Source organism: Drosophila sechellia, chromosome 4, assembly GCF_004382195.2.
Source record: "Drosophila sechellia strain sech25 chromosome 4, ASM438219v1, whole genome shotgun sequence".
Classification (NCBI taxonomy): domain Eukaryota; kingdom Metazoa; phylum Arthropoda; class Insecta; order Diptera; family Drosophilidae; genus Drosophila; species Drosophila sechellia.
In genome coordinates, this window is record NC_045953.1 from 140,661 (window position 1) to 157,126 (window position 16,466).

The 16,466-nt window shown below is 34.1% G+C and overlaps 1 protein-coding gene across 3 annotated transcripts; it reads right to left on the reverse strand.

The window, feature by feature from the left end:
* Nucleotides 1–5: 5 nt before the first annotated feature.
* Nucleotides 6–13,454, reverse strand: LOC6620280 (ankyrin-3). Of its 3 annotated transcripts, XM_032723975.1 has the most exons (12): nt 13,284–13,446; nt 13,064–13,184; nt 9,083–9,190; nt 7,703–8,816; nt 7,168–7,271; nt 6,171–7,112; nt 3,929–4,253; nt 2,457–2,553; nt 2,174–2,398; nt 454–2,120; nt 283–383; nt 6–227 (listed from the first exon to the last, which is right to left on the reverse strand). In XM_032723975.1, exons 2-10 carry the CDS (start codon nt 13,166–13,168, stop codon nt 503–505), a joined length of 4,638 nt encoding a protein of 1,545 aa, XP_032579866.1. In that variant the 5' UTR covers nt 13,169–13,184; nt 13,284–13,446; the 3' UTR covers nt 6–227; nt 283–383; nt 454–502. The 3 variants fall into 3 exon arrangements, with proteins under 3 accessions (XP_032579866.1, XP_032579865.1, XP_032579864.1); XM_032723974.1 differs by having other exon boundaries at nt 283–2,120; nt 13,402–13,454; XM_032723973.1 differs by having other exon boundaries at nt 283–2,120.
* Nucleotides 13,455–16,466: the final 3,012 nt, after the last annotated feature.

Consider the following 16,466-nt stretch of genomic DNA (forward strand, 5'->3'; position numbering starts at 1 on the left):
TTAAATGAAGTTCAAAACTATAATTGATTCAACAATTTATTTAATTAGTACGATTTTTAACTCTAAATTATAACACTGTTAATATTGTTATATTATAAATTGCAAAGTAATACATTGAATAAAAGTTCTGATTGTCAATAGAATTTTATATTTTAAAAAAATGTAATGAGTCGACTTTAGGTAAATTATTTACCGCTGATCAATTACTCAGGAAAATCGACATTTCTCTGAAATAAAATATTATTATTTTAATGACTTCATGTTGTTATACACTTTCATTACCTGGATTTCAAATATTATAATATGTTCCTCCTCTTTCTCATGTAACGTTCAAATGTTAAGTATTGCATTACTATATATCAATTTACTCCTTTTAGTGACACCTGCGTTGAAGTACATGTATTTTATATTTTTTAATCATATATTACCATCTGCATTCAATACTAATTTTACCGTCTGCGTTTTTAGAAATATCTTGCTAAGGACCTGTAGACTTTGTAAATTACTGTTCATATTCGCCATTTTTTTCAATTCTGGCAGTCGGCAAAACTTTTTCCGGTTTAAGAGTGCCAAGCTCTGAATTTTTAAACCTTTTTTCCACAATATCTGAGCGGCCGATTTTGTAGAGGGCTTCAGCTAGTACATTGCCCGTCAATATGCCTCCATGTTCTAGCCATAGCTGTAACATTACCAAGCTCTGCGTTACACTGTCATTTAACAAAAATTCTGTTTTAACAAGCTCGATATCGGCTTGGGAAACACCCAATTCTTTTGCAAGCAAAGGCCAGTCTCTTCCTAAATCGCTACAAATGTCGCCTAATATTACATCAGCCCCATGAATCAGTTCGATGTCACTTGACATAATAAGAGCTTTAGTAATATCAATTTCTTTCATCTGTTGTTCCTTTACTCCAAATACAATATTTTCATTGTGATTTAATTTTCCATGCAAATTTATACAATCGTTTAAACTATCTCTTTCGAGATGCTTTGTTATAAAATCCATTGAAATATTCAAGGTACAAAGCGGCTTCAGGGGCACTTCATCCGGTCCTACCATCGGGTAGCTCATAAAGCAGATCCGACCATGTGGCAACTCTTGATCTTTAATGTGAGCACTAAAGGAAAGCCGGTTCTCGCAAAAAGGTTGAAACTTGGTATACAGCTGTTCGCCTTTCTTTAAAATGGGAACAATGTTACCAGCAAATTCAAGATATACAATTTGATCCTGCAGCACTTCGATATCCCTGCTTTTTGCAACTTCTGTAAAATATTCTTGTTGCTCAAGGGTCTTATCCTCTTTATCATCAGTCACGCAAAACACGGAAAATTTTGCTTCCGTTTGGGAAATTCGTTTTGCAAATATTACAAACTTGACATAAAAAGGAACTTTGGCCAAATTACTATAAAGTTCTGTGGCCATTCGTCCTGCGTCTACGATATTACGGCAATCCATTAGCCAAAACCGGGCAGAAACAGTAGTGGTAAATGTTACACTGTCTCTAACAAATGACAACGGTGTTGATCCAGTAACATCTTCCCAAGTTGCTCGGGTTTGACCACCACTAATGGAACACAAAAGTCGAAGAGTAGGCGAAGTTGAATTTCCATTGCCATAACATGCATTAACCATACTATTTGTACAAGCTTTTGGAGCTGGAATGCTCAATGTAATAGCTTTGTGAAATTTTCGTCGCCGTGGCTCCACAGTGACTACGGGTGAGACAGCAACCCCTTGACCGAGCAGCTTAGAACATTCGACCAGGTCTACTGACTGCGCCTGAAGACCGACTCGAATTTTTTTAGTTAAAGCATGAGGCGGAAATATAGCTTTGACCTGGGGCACTACTGTAGAAAAAACAGTTCCACCATCAGGTCCAATAACGTGCACTTCCTGACGAACTCGCGAAACAACAGCAAAAAAGTGCGGAACATTTTGAGTAACGATCCGAACGATGCGATCCGAATGAAATTCCTCTGTTTGATTTATATCTTCTCCTATTATGTCTTTATATAGGTTATGCTCACGCCAACTTTCTCCATTGTCGGACCGGAGTATAATAATTTCGCGCTCGTTTTTTCTAAGGGTGCCATAGTGTGGAACTTCTAAAGTTATTGGGCTACAAGACAAAATAATTAACTATTAGTTTGGCAAAAGAACTCCCTATTTTACCTTAAAAACATTCCGTCAACAGGTGACATTTCCAAAATGCGACTCACAAGTGCTTCACCCTCCATTAAAGGCGGAGGGTTGACTACCCTTTGCGGCTTAACATATCGACATGTTATTCGTGTGGGTTCAGCGCAGGCCTTTGGAGGTACGATAATACGCACACCATTGTGCCGATATCCGCGCATGGATCCACCACGGGCATCTACCAAGAACGACACCAGAAACCTAATAAAGGTAATAGATTACATGCGTTTATCCCTAAGAATTCCAGGTAAAAGCTTACCCTAAATGAACTTGGGATCGGGCAATAACGACGTTATCGGGTTTGTGCCGTCCCATTTCAGTTAATTCACTACAGCTCATGTCATTGGGTAGTATTTCTTGAATAAATAAAATAAGTTATTAGTTATATATCAAAACAAGGTAGAATGCTATAGTCGAGTTCCCCGACTCTCATATACCCGTTACAAATGCAAATGCGAACGCATTGACAAGACTAACAAATTAAACGAAGATAAAATCAAAACATTTCCCTAAAGAGTGGGCGTTCAAGTTTTGGGCAGGTTGTAGGAACTAGAGTGGGCAAATTGTCACATTGTCAGCTTGCGACGTGTGAACGTGAAAAATTAGAGACGATTACGATAATATTCACTTTTAACTATGGAAGTTTTTGTGTATATTTTTTAAATTGTATTACCTTTTTTTCGAAAATTAATGTTTTAAATTACAAAAAGTATAATATCAATTCCAGATTGTAACTTTATTTAATTTATAAGTTAAAATAATGATAAACTTAATTTTAATGCTGTAAAAGATACTGGTTACAGTCCCCAGTTGAAGTATGTCGTCAGTTCCATTTTACATATTATTAATTAAAAACATTTAATTAAAAGCGCTTCTTTAATAATCAAGGCATTAGTTTAGTAAATAATTTGTAAATAATAATTTAGCAGATCATTTTGTCACGAAATTGATTAAAACTATCAATATACAACTTAGTTTCTTGGATCAAAATTGATTTCGGACCTAAAATCGTCTTCTAGCACAAGCACGCACACGTAAACACTATCTCCTTTATTCTTTTTACTCACACAAGCAAGCAAATTATATTTTTAAATTTGTAAGCTCTCAATTTTACGCGAGCGGAGAGAGTGAAATTTTCGTCCGTCACCAAAAAAGTGTCTGCATAGTGCAAAACAAATGTATGGCCGTTACTCATCTTGTTATTCTAATGTCTTTGCTATTACTGTATCAGTAACGGGTATAATTATCTTAATATGTAAAATAAATCTAAACTGATTCAAGCTGTCACTATTTTCATTTGTTTGGATCATAAACATCATGCAAATGAAAAGAGTGACAGCTTTTAGCCATTTCGATTACGCCCACACTTATATATATATACATATTTTTTCGTTTTTATAGATATTACCGATTTTTATCAATTTGAACCGACACCAAAGATGACCTATTGTGTTCCCTCCTATTTTTCTTAAAATTAATTTAGTTTCAGATCTGCGGTTGTGTATTTGGACACATAAAAATTAGAAATTAGGGGGGACCCTAGCGGGTCTAAAGATAGACTTGTGTATTATTGGATATTTTAAGTAAAATTGATATATCGTGAAGTCAAAGGGAATACTAAATTTATTGAAATGTATTGACTAATGGTATCGACTAATATTTTCTCACTTTTTAGCGATGGCTTTAAGTACTACATATTTATAAGTGCCGTGTTAAATAAGGAAAATTTACCTTTCTTATTTAGTAATGGAACATCTGTAAGATCGTGGTCGGTGTTTGTAGTATCGAAGTTCTTGTGATCCTGGCCGTAGTTAGCTTTTAAATCATCAGTTGCCATGTATTTGTAATGGTTATGATCCAAAAGGTCATCACAAAATTCGTCATCGGAATCGGAAAGTAAGGTTTCATGCATAGCCTCTGGAGCCATTACCTTGCATTTTTCTTCAATCGCACCAATATTTGAATTAATAACGGATGTTGAAGTGACAATTTTAAGGGATTCCATTACAGTTACGTATCCAAAGTTACTTGCAATGTATAGAGCTGTGTTCCCGTCCTAAATTAAGGATTTGTATTGAATTTGTAAATAAAAAGCACGATAATATGTAATATATTTATATGGAAATAACATAATCTATATAAACAAAACAAAGTTGGTCACTATAAGGACTCTAATAACTCGCCTTCCTGGCGACCGATTTGGATGGCTTTTTTCGGTTGGATTCGTATTGTCATGCGCTATGCAAAAATTCCGAAAAATATTTTGAAAAAAATCTTTTTCAGCTACAAACGTCAACACCGCAGTTGGCGATTAGGCCGAAATCTTTATTCGTTTAATATGAAACAATATTTCTGTGCTTTTTTTTAAAGAAATAAACGAGTTTTCTTAGTTAAAATTTAGAAAGGAAAGTTATTGCTTTTTTTTGGATTCGTGTTATATTTGTGTTATTATACGTGTATGTACGAAAATCGATTGCAAGTCGAAGTAGAACAGCACGGCGATTGGCAAATCTTAGGTAAAATATGACAGATGAGCAGCGTGAATTGCATCGAGAAGATAAACTTTAAAGGGTAACGAATTTACGCGCTGCACGCACATAAGACGAAAGTGAACGGAACACAATAATGTGCAAAGAGGTTCTGCTGCACGTGTTGATAAAGGAAATGAAAAAGGACGTGAGTGGCGCAGAATCAGGGAATAGAATTAAGATGCACTTAGCTATGGTGCTACAATAGATGGTACAATGCAATGCATTGATTTTAGTGCATTGTAACGCACGCAAATTCCCAAAAGAAACTCCAGGGTTGGGCAGATTGAAAAGTGGTTCTATCCTCAGCCAGAGCCATTGCAATCTCTGTCTGGCTAACATTCAGAAGTATATTGCTTTCAAATGACACCTTTTGGCGCTACCAATGTTATTGTAATTTCTATGTCGAATTGCTGCAATGGACGATCGTTACACACAAACATCAAACTCATATAACAACATCACATTTTCATCACGACAAAACAAATATTTTTTTTTATTTACTATTTTTTTTGGATGATAGCGGTTTGACAACAGTGCATTTGCCTTAATTTCAACAGATTCAAGGTCAAGTTGATCATGAAGTGGGTTCACTGTTTTCAGTCCCAAATTCGGATCATCGGTGTTCATAATTAAATACATTCGATTCGGTTCAATTGTCAAATTTTTAAATTTTGTTGAGAAACATCAGCCGCGTCTTTGCAACGGTACACTACTGCCGAATGTTATTGATGCAACCTTCTTGAAAGGCTTATATCAAGGCAAGGATGTATACATTTCAAGAATTCATTCTAGACGTTTGTGGAATTAATTTGGAATTTGATTGCAACTTTACGTTGCTTGTTCCAGTGTCGGGAGAAAATGAATTTGAAAGTTGTGTTTGGATTTTCATCTGTTCTGCTATCTGTTTAAATACAAATTTTGGGAGGGACAACCTCTGCCTGGCCAGCTAGTGTTAAATAACTCAGTAAATGTTTAATTAATTGATTTTTGTAACATTAGACGTTAGAATTTAATACTAATTGGACGAATAGTGTTTTCTTAATTGCAGTGTTATATATAGTGTACTTCTTTCACATCTCTTTCTCCATGACCCCTTCACCTTTATAATGCTTGCTAAAAAGTCAGTAATAATCATCTCACGTTTTCGTTGCAAAAAAGCATGCAAGGCGATTTCATTCTGAAGTGAAACAAAAGAAACGAGCAAAATACTTTCTTTTTCGTTCTTCAGCTCTGGCTCTTCAGAATTCTTCAGAGTGAGAGCGGTAGCAACAGCGAAGCGAAATACTACGGGAGTTGTGTAGCTTTTCGGCAATCACCACAAAACTATTAATTTTTCCATTATTTTTGACCAGGCTTGTTAAAAAAACGGTCCAAATATTACAATAGCTTTAAAAATAATTCTATATGACTTTCTTAAGATGATAATAAAATAAAATACTTACTTTTGTTAAAGCATTTGGATTCGCTTTATGGCGTAATAAAATATTAATAATCATAATGTGACCTTGCTGAGCGGCTTGATGAAGCGGGGTATACCCGATATTAGAAGACATCTCAATGTCAGCGTCGTTTTCAATAAAAAATTTGACAAGATCGAGGTGGCCATAATGGGCAGCCATATGAAGGGGAGTATAACCATTTTTAGTGCGCTCTGAAATGTTAGCACCGTTCTCCAGTAAAATCTGTGATACAAGAACGTGACCTTCCTGGGCAGCCACATGTAATGGGGTCAGTCCATTTTTTGCAGAGGAGCTGATAGCTCCATAATCTAGAAGTAGTTGGACCATATCAACGTTTCCCCCTTGAGCAGCCAAATGTAACGGAGAGAAGCCACTCTTGCTAATAATATTAACGTCTGCACCGTGTTGCAACAGCTGCATCGCAATTTCCAGATAATTTTTTTTGCAAGCTATGTGAATAGCACATTGACCATTTCGGGCACATACATTTGGCGATGACCCATTTTTTAAAAGGAGTTCCACTATTGAGTGATTATTGTAGTGCGTGGCCACGTGTAATGGGGTCACATCATTTTTCCCCTGAAAATTGATAGAAGCTCCATTTTGTAGTAATATTTGAACCACATTCCGCTTTCCGTATTTGCAAGCTAAATGCAGTGGAGTAAACCCTTTTTTGGTAACAGCATTAATTTCCGCACCATTTTCCAATAACACTTGGACTATATTCTCTTGTCCTTCTTTTGCAGCAATATGCAGCGCCGAATAATTGTCTTTAGATTGAGCATTTATCTCTGCTCCATGCTGCAGTAATAACATAATTACATTAATATTTCCTAATCGTGAAGCTACATGAAGTGGCGTTTGGCCTTCACGGGCAATAGCATCCACTTTTGCGCTGCGAAGTAAAATTCGAATAATATCCGCCTAAAATAAATAAATTTATTAATATATTTTATGTTATTTATACTTAAATCAATACCTGATTAGCACGAGCGGCCAAGTGAAGTGGTGTTTCTCCGCGTATTGTTGGTAAATCCGCACTAGCTTCATGTTGTAGTAAATATATTACAATATTCATACATCCTGAAAGATTGAAATTTTGTATAATTTTTATACCCTATACCCTATATTCTCCGCTTATTGCGATTTAAATTTTTATAATAGTATACCATTTACATTTATTATTCATTATATATTATAATATTTTTTAATAACCTTTCTTATATCCTATTACCACATTCGCGATTTAAATTTTTATTTATACTATAATTTTATGTTTATTATATTATATATTATAACATTTTTTAATAAACATTCCTATATGCTATTAACACATTTTTCTAAGCTTTTCTTTATTTTAAGGGAAAAGTCTAGCTGAATAATTCTATATGATTAACATATGAAAGTGAGATTGAAAGTTCGGAATGCTTATCAAAAAATTTACTTAACGAAACGAATTAACTTAATAAGGATCGCCTCAAGGATAACATACAAAATTTAATATTTGTACCTACCCATAAAACTAGCTACATGTAAAGGTGTTAAGCCAGATTCCGTGGTTGCGCCAATGTTAGCTCCGTGCTTAACGAGTAGTTCAACTATCTTAATACGATTTTTCTTGCACGCAATATGAAGAGGAGTGAAACCATTGAGCGCACGGGCATTTGGATTTGCCTTGTAATCAAGTAAAAGCTTAGCTACTTTAACATGACCACAGTGAGCAGCCACGTGAAGAGCTGTTAAGTAATCCACAGTAACTTCGTCTACTGGAGCCTTGTTGTCCAACAATAAATGAGCTGCTTCGTCGTGCTCACCCTGTGCAGCCATGTGGAGCGCAGACAGACCGTTCTTCGTTTTTGTCAGTATCGGCGCGTTTTGATACAACAAATGCTTAATAACCTCTACATGACCAGAGCGAGACGCACAGTGAAGTGGTGTAAGACCATCACGAGTCGCAGCATCTATTTTTGCTCCTCGGCACAGTAATAAACTACAAAGTGATAACTTTCCCCATTTACATGCCACATGTAAGGGAGATATGTTATGTTTGGCTACATAGTTTACATCTGCTTTATTGTTCAAAAGCAAAGTGGCAATGTCCACGTTTCCATAATGAGCTGCTATGTGCAAAGGGGTGAATCCTGATTTGGAAACGATGTCAGCATTGGGATCATGTTGAAGTAATAACTTAGCTGCATTTACATCATTTTTTTTTGCAGCAATATGAAGAGCTGGTAGGCGAACCTTACCGCGCACGTCATTTTCAAGTAAGACAGCTACAATTTTGTCGTGTCCCTGCTGCATTGCTACCGCAAGTGGTGTGAAGCCATCTTCTGTAGATAATGACGGATTTGCCCCATTTGCCAATAGGATCCGACAACAATTGTCGTGGTTTTCTTGTGCTGCCATATAAAGCGGGGTGAAACCATTAAGAGACTGCACGTTCACATTAGCATTATATAAAATTAGCTGATTGATGACATCTTGTTGCCCCGCTAAAGACGCAATGTGCAAGGCTGTGTTTCCCTTTTTTGTGGCATTATCGATCTTTATGCCCCTTCTTAGCAACTCGCAGACTATATCCACATATCCGTCCTTTGCAGCTAAATGAAGTGCATTAAGACCGTTCTAAAATAAAAAATAAAATGCTATAGTAATTAATATAAATTAACTCGGCTTTGTTCCAAATTTAATGACGCAAACATCTGTTGCTAAGACACAGTGGTGGCCGGTAGGGCGTATTTTACCTGATTCTTTGAAGTACAAAATTAGTCGATTCTAAAACATTACATTTGGACTGATATCCTAATATCATTTTTGCCACGAACACCACTAATTCTTGGTGGTTAATATTTATTTATTAGTATTTATTAATTAAACCATTACATACTTACTGCATTGCAATTATTTATGTCCGATATTTCTCCACAGTCCAAAAAATCCATCACCTTTTTAATGTCTCCGCTGCGAGCAGCACGTAAGAACGAAATGGTCGCGTCATTCTGAAAATATAATTTTGAGTTAATAACAGCAAAAAACGACACTGAAATAATTCCCATTTTTTAAAAACCAAATCGCATTAGACTAAAAAAAAACTTTTTGAAAACATCAATAGGAATTGGCAAGAAAACTAACAAAACAAAATAACAATTTTTTAAATGGTTGGCGTGACAGTTTGAGTGGGCGTGGGCGAAATAATTTTCGCATATAAGTACAAATTAGCACAACACATTTTTTACGAATCTGATATACTCTTCACCTCCTAAAATATTTTTCTGTTAAACAGCTTGCCATGAGAAACTTTAACACCTATAAATAGATATATTTCCTTCGTACATAACTTCCAAACACATGGTCCCAGAGACGTGTTTTTATTTATTTATTTACGTAGAACAAATCGTTACCAAACATATTAAGTATACAAATATTCTTGATCAGGATCAATAGCCGAGTAGATCTGGTTTGTCTTTCCGTCCGTATGAACGTCAAGGTCTCCGGTACTATTAAAGATAGCAGGTTGAGATTAAGCATACTCAGAAGTTTGTTTACCCATGTTGCCGCGACACTTTTGGAAAATGTTTTTTTTTCATATTTTTATTGGCCTTGTAAATTTCTATCGATTTTCCAAACAACTTTTTGCCACGCCCATTCAAACCCACGCTTTTGAAAAATGTTTTGATATTTTTTTGGATTTTGTATTAGTCTTGTATAAATATGCCAAAAAACACTCTAACGACCACAAACCGCGCCTACATTTTTGTAAAATGTTTTATATTTTTATTAGTCTTGTAAATTTCTATTCATTATGCGAAACCATTTTTGGATTACTTTTGCTCTAATGACCACAAACCTATACTAATAATCTTATTAGTCTTGTAAATTTCCATCCATTTGATAACCTATTTTATGCCACACGCACAAACCACCCATTTTTTCTTATTATATTCTCCAATATCTATCGATATGCCAGAAAAATTAGAATATTTCGCGATCTCACTTCCACTAGCTGAGTAACTGGTATCTCTGTTGATATTTTCAAAAGCTTTTCATACTTTTCAAGCGTAAATGATCTGAGGGCAGTACCATCTGCATTTGATTTTTATATGGGGATGCAAATTGGTAATGTCATTAAAGTACACTAATATGGAAACTTTTTCCTTTAAAAATTTCCTATAGAAATTTCCTTTTGCCACAATAAAGCTTGGTAAAAGCATTAAATGGAAGGCTTCCATGTCCATATTTGCATCTTTTTAATAATAAGAATTATATGTTTAACATTTTTATTATTTTTTATCCCAACACTGTTACTCATATATTGTCTGGCAGATGCAGACTTGTAATTAAATAAAATTTAAAATAAAGTATTTATTAAATCAGGACTCTGTTATTTATATTCTTTGGGTAGCACTCTTAAGAAGCACTCAATAGTTGACTTCCTGATATTGATTCTGGAATGTTCGCAAATACTTCTCGAATACTTGTCTTGGAAAACATCCAGAAGACTTTACGCGAATGTTATGATTTATGAGAGTCTCACGCCCGGCAAAAGAAATACTTATGAAAGACCGTGATCCGGAATAATTCCACTTTCGACTGAAAACACTTAGCGAGGTAAAAACAAGAGTTTCCCGTTACTCAGCTAGTGCGAATGCCAACGCGAAATTTCATAATTTATCTGGTATGTCGATATATACGCTATTGGGGTATAAAATATAAAAAAAAATTTTAATGTTTCAAAAGAGTGTTCAAAAGAGAATCGATAGCAATTTACACGTCTAATAAAATTATGAAAAATATCAACACATTTTTTTTGTATACATGTAAGCAGAGAGAACGCTGTAGTCGAGTTCTCCGATTAACAAATACCCGCTACGCAGCTAGTGGAAATGCGAACTCGAAATTTCATAATTTTTCCGGAATATGGATAGAAAATGGGGAATAGAATGAAAAAAAGTTAAAAAATTTTTATGTGTGAGGGTATGTAGGTGAAAGGAGGGGCGTGTCGACAGTGTTTTTGGTATACCGAAAAAAATTGGTAAGACAAACAATAAAACCAATATATATTTTTTATATGTATGGCCGGAAACGCTTCGTTGTACCTCTTACATACTTTTCAATGAATCTAGTATACCCTTTTACTCTACAAGTAATGTGTATTAAATAAAAAGGTGATATGAACAAAAAATGATTTTTTATTCGACTAAGAAAATACAATTTTAAAAGTGAAACCTGTAAAATTCGATAGAAAATGCACGAAATAGAGGTGTATGTAGTTATGCTTGGAATGCTAGTTCCCGAGACTACAGCTGTTATTTACGTCCATGGCCAGATCGACTCGACTTCATGATCTAGACCATAAATATAACATACATACATGTTATAAAATAGTAAACGCTTCCTTCTTCCTGCTACTCTGGGAGTAACGGATATAATTGTTTTTTCGTTCATAAAAATAGCAGTGCGAGGGAAACTAAGAAATACAAAGGTATTTTTCCATGTCCCTTTTCGGAATCGACTTTTTATTACACTTATTTTTGTAAAATGGAATGTGTAGATAGGGGGAAAAAAAAATAGCATGATAGCCTTTTTTTATTTACGTTCTTGACCACATTCACAACTTTTAACCTGTTCATAAGAATAGCAGTGTCTGGTTTTGTCCAACGTAAAGTCCCGAAATTATCAATATTTTCTAAAAAGTGTGCTTGGTTAAGTTAATTTAAGTATATTTAAAAGGGCAATAAATTAAAAAATAAAATTTGTGGGTGCTGTCCTGTAGCACTGCTCCCAGGAGAAAATAATGTTAATTCTTAAGCTAAGAAAGGAAGGAAAAACATGTAAGGACATTCAAAAAACCCTTGAATTTTCTACCAAAATAGTATCCAATGCCATTTAATATGTTATCGTTACAGCAAAGTCAATCCTTTTGCATATTTTATAGACATAAAGTCTGAGCTGATCTTGGGAATCAGCGACGTTACAATTCGGAGACGACTACTGAATCAAAATTTAAGTGCAAGGAGTCCACGAAAGGTTCCCCTACTTAGCCCAAGGCATATAAAGGCAAGAACAAGCTTCGCTAAAACCTACATAAACCGGCCAGTCTCCAAATGGCGTAATATCCTTTAGACTTATGGGTCAAAAATAGTCAAAAATAGGAACTGGATCCCTACAGTATATCTGACGACCTCCAAACACGCACTGAAGACTTTCAACCCTGGAAGAAGACTTTCAACCCTATGGGCTTCTTTTTTTTTACAATGGTATGAGTCATTAACATATGATTTATGATATTATAGACCAAAACGCATATGAAAATATACTTAGTGATGTCTTACTGTCATATGTTGAATGGAATGTGCCCTTAAAATGGACGTTCCAACAGGATAATGATCCGAAACACATAAGCAAATCGGCTAAGAATTGGTTGACCCAAAATAGAATAGAGGTAATGCCGTGGGCATTCCGATTTAAACCCTATAGAAAACCTGTGGGGGGACATTAAAAAATATGTGTCGAAGAACTCCCCGACGTCTAAGGCTCAGATTTGGCAAGTTGTGCAGGATGCATGGTCAAAAATTCGCCCAATTGACAATTGACAATTACATTTTTTATTTTAAGGGTCCCAAGCACTACTATTTTTATGAACACAGCTGTATGTACATATGCAAATAAATATATACATATGTAAAAATTAGTTCATATACATATATATATGTATGGCATCTGCCAATTGTTTTGGCAATGAGTATTAATTTACTGGAAACGCCCATATACGAATGTACGTACATATGTACATACATATACGTACATCATGAAATTTATCTTCATGAATGTATTTTGTACAACGTATAATAATAGTAAGCCGCATATATTACCTGTTTTATGTTTCCATTCTTGTTGTCTAAAGCCATTCCATTAGGAGCACAAGTTACACTTCTTGTTTGTATTTTGTTCTCAACTCGTACATCACCAAGCGTCATAATTTAATATTAAGCCCTAAATTAAAAAAAAATGGTTTCATAGAAATAAAAAGATTTTTCAGGTATATAAAATTCACGCAATTAGTATATAAAATATATATGCAGATATATATACTTTCAAGCCTAATATAATCATCGTTTCATATTTTCTCTGTATTATTATTTTAAAAAGACATATTAAAACAGAAAAGAATCAAGAAAAGTTTATCTTAGTAAACAGAAATAAATATTACTCAGATGTTGACCAATTATTAAAAATTTATATAAATAGACAGTGTTGAATGTATTGACATAAAATGTTCAGACGGCCTATTACCAAAAATAGTTCGATAAGTATAAACTTTTTATATCATGTTCCTACCATATCATAATTCCTTTTCCGGAACCAGTGCTGTGCGTCTGGTCCCTTTTGCATCAATATCTCAGCTACGGGCATGCTCCGGTAATCGATTTCGTAAGAATTTTACGATTTCGATTTGATATCGCAAAGTCTGTGCTCCGGTTTTCGAATTTGCAAAATTTTTTCGATTTGTGAATCGGGCACTTTTGTCTGGCCGAAATCAAAAGTAAATGCCTATTTTATATCAAAGCATATAAATAGTTTGCTCAGTCTATTGATCTATTGATGTTTATGCCACATCACAACAAGATCACTCTGTAACATAGTTATTTCAAAAAAATGTATTTCTGACCACGACTCAGATGTGACAAGCAAAACTTTGCAGTCGGCAACAACAATTTTTGATATGGCAAGGCGTTGATATTAAGGTCGCAAAAAGTTTTCGGGAAGATTTCCATACTGTTAGTGAAACGAAACAGGCAGGTAAAAATACTGATAAAATATAAAATAATTCATAAATTAATTTAAGGGGGGCCAAAATAAATGTTTGTTCGTTTTAATCTTATTACATATATGGTTAAAGTGCATTAAAAATGTAAGTAAAACAGTTTAAACAGCGTTTCACTATTTAAGAAAGATTCCGATAGCAAACATTTTTTCAAAACCAGAGAACCCCGAAATCGAAAGATTTTGGCCAATTCGAAATCGAAAAAATTATTACATGTGCATGCTTTATAATTTTAGATCCTATTAGTCGGCTTATAGGAATTCTCCTCATTAGTATTGTTAAATATTAAAAATTTCTAAAAGAAAATAAGTTAATAACAAGAGAGAACGCTATAGTCGCCTTTCCCGACTATCAGATACCGGTTACTCAGCTAGTCCAAGTGATACTGACAATTTTCAACATTTTTGAGGATTATCGATAGAAATTAAGGAAAAAATTAATTTTAATGCTCTAAGGTGTGGACGGCTGTTGTGTGTGTGTTTGGTGTTTGGGTTATTGTTAGGCCAGGTCAGAGTGGGCCATAATGTTTTTAACATTTCGATGGAAATTGCAAAAAAATTAAATCATTTCTTAAAATTGTGGGCGTGGCAATTTTGGGTGGTTTTAGAGCGTTAATGCTAACGCGTGGCAAAAAGTTTTTGACAAATCGATAAAAATTTACAAGACTGGCAGTATGAAAAAAAATCTAAAACTTTTTTAAATATTTGGGCGGGGCAGTTTTGGGCGGCTTAGCATATCATTGTGCAAAAGTGTGAGCGTGTCAATTTTGGGTTGTTTGTAGCCGTCAGAGTGTGCGTTGCATAAAGTTTTAAGGCAAATCGATAGATTTTTACAAGACTAAGAAAATTATGCAAATATTTCTCAAAAGTTGTTGTGGCAGTTTATAACATACTGCGCTGCGTCTTTGTCTCTAGAATCTTTATGCTTTATCTCAACATTCTAGCTTCTATAGTTCCTGAGATCAAGGCGTTCATATTATTCCTAACATAGTCCCACAGGGCACATTTTTGTAAGTCGTAATTCAACAATGGCAATCTCGTGTCGTAGCCCACCACAGAGCACTGTCGTAAAAATCTGATTCTGCCCTGTAACATCTGCTTTTTATTGAAATATAAACATCGTAAATTATGCAGACTGTCAAATTTTTAATCATTTATATTATCAATATAATTACAAACAATAGTATTATATTATAACAATATCGCGATATGAAAATACCTGAAGCGGAGAGTGCTATATTGAATTCAACCCGATATACACGAGCTCCACTATAATCTCATCTTTGTCATAAAGCTTGGTTTACATAATAATGAATTGCAGCTGGAGCGTTGAAGCTGGCTTTGGATGGATCAATTGTGTCCATGCTTAAATTTATTTATTTTTTCCACCTATCTCAGGAAAACCATTATTAATCTACTAAATTGAGTATATATATAGATGGTGATTAGTATTTCTTCTCGTAGTGAATTCTTGAATGGTATCTAAAAATAAAGAATTTTCATTTGTTTATGATATGTATCAAGTGCGGAATTTTCGACAAGAAATGAAAGTTAAATTATTACAGATACAGCTTTATTTCATTTTTATGACATTGGGCAAATAAAGTACATATATTTGTACCTACAGTATGTCAAGGAACTGTTTACACACTGCGAAATAAGTTGAATTTTTGACTTTAACGGTAAAATTAAAGGGTTCTTTGCTTAATTAAACGCAATTTTTTTTAAATATAGTTATAGAATATTTATTTTACTTATAAATCAAAAAACAATATAACAAATTAAATATACAAGAAAATAAACAACAAAGTCCAGGCTTACACACTTTTGGAACTGTCAAGAAACTCTTCACACAAAACACTAAATCGAAGTTTAATACTAAATTTTTAAATTAATTTATTTTATTTTTGAATTATTTTATTAATATTTTAAAAGTTTTAGTATGTACGTAAAGGATTCTGACCACCACAGCGGGTTATAATAAATACCATCGTCCCAAAACTCTCCCATCTGCCATAACGCTACCTTGGCGTACAAAATAAATCGTTAGTGTAAATAAACTATTTGAATATTTTATTCCAAATGTCGATGCTTTTGGGTGCATTTAAACATTGTTTTAAATCCATCGATAAAGGGATGTGAATAGGCAGTTTTATAGTGACACTAGCAGAGGAATTGTAATTATTGTGAACACATCAACATTGCCGTAGTATTGTGTGTTTTAAGACGTACAAATAAAACATGTGGAGTTACTATAAACTGATGTCCTAGTGAATGTGTTGTAAATTTAGCAGGCGTATGGCTTTAAAATAATGTTTATATGCATAAAAATATATATCTTAGAATCTAGAAAATATATATATACAATATCCTTTCATACACATGTATGACATGTTTCGACTGCAAGATTTTATATTATGTCACGATATATAAAAGACTTGATGAAGTTTT

Excerpts from the sequence above, each read along its gene's own strand:
- LOC6620280 (XM_032723974.1), bottom strand. The coding sequence starts at position 13,168 with ATGACGCTTGGTGATGTACGAGTTGAGAACAAAATACAAACAAGAAGT. Across the intron at positions 7,272-7,702 it reads ACATGTAGCTAGTTTTATGG|GATGTATGAATATTGTAATA; the intron begins GTAGGTACAAAT and ends TCAATCTTTCAG. Across the intron at positions 2,121-2,173 it reads GTTGACGGAATGTTTTTAAG|CCCAATAACTTTAGAAGTTC; the intron begins GTAAAATAGGGA and ends TTTGTCTTGTAG.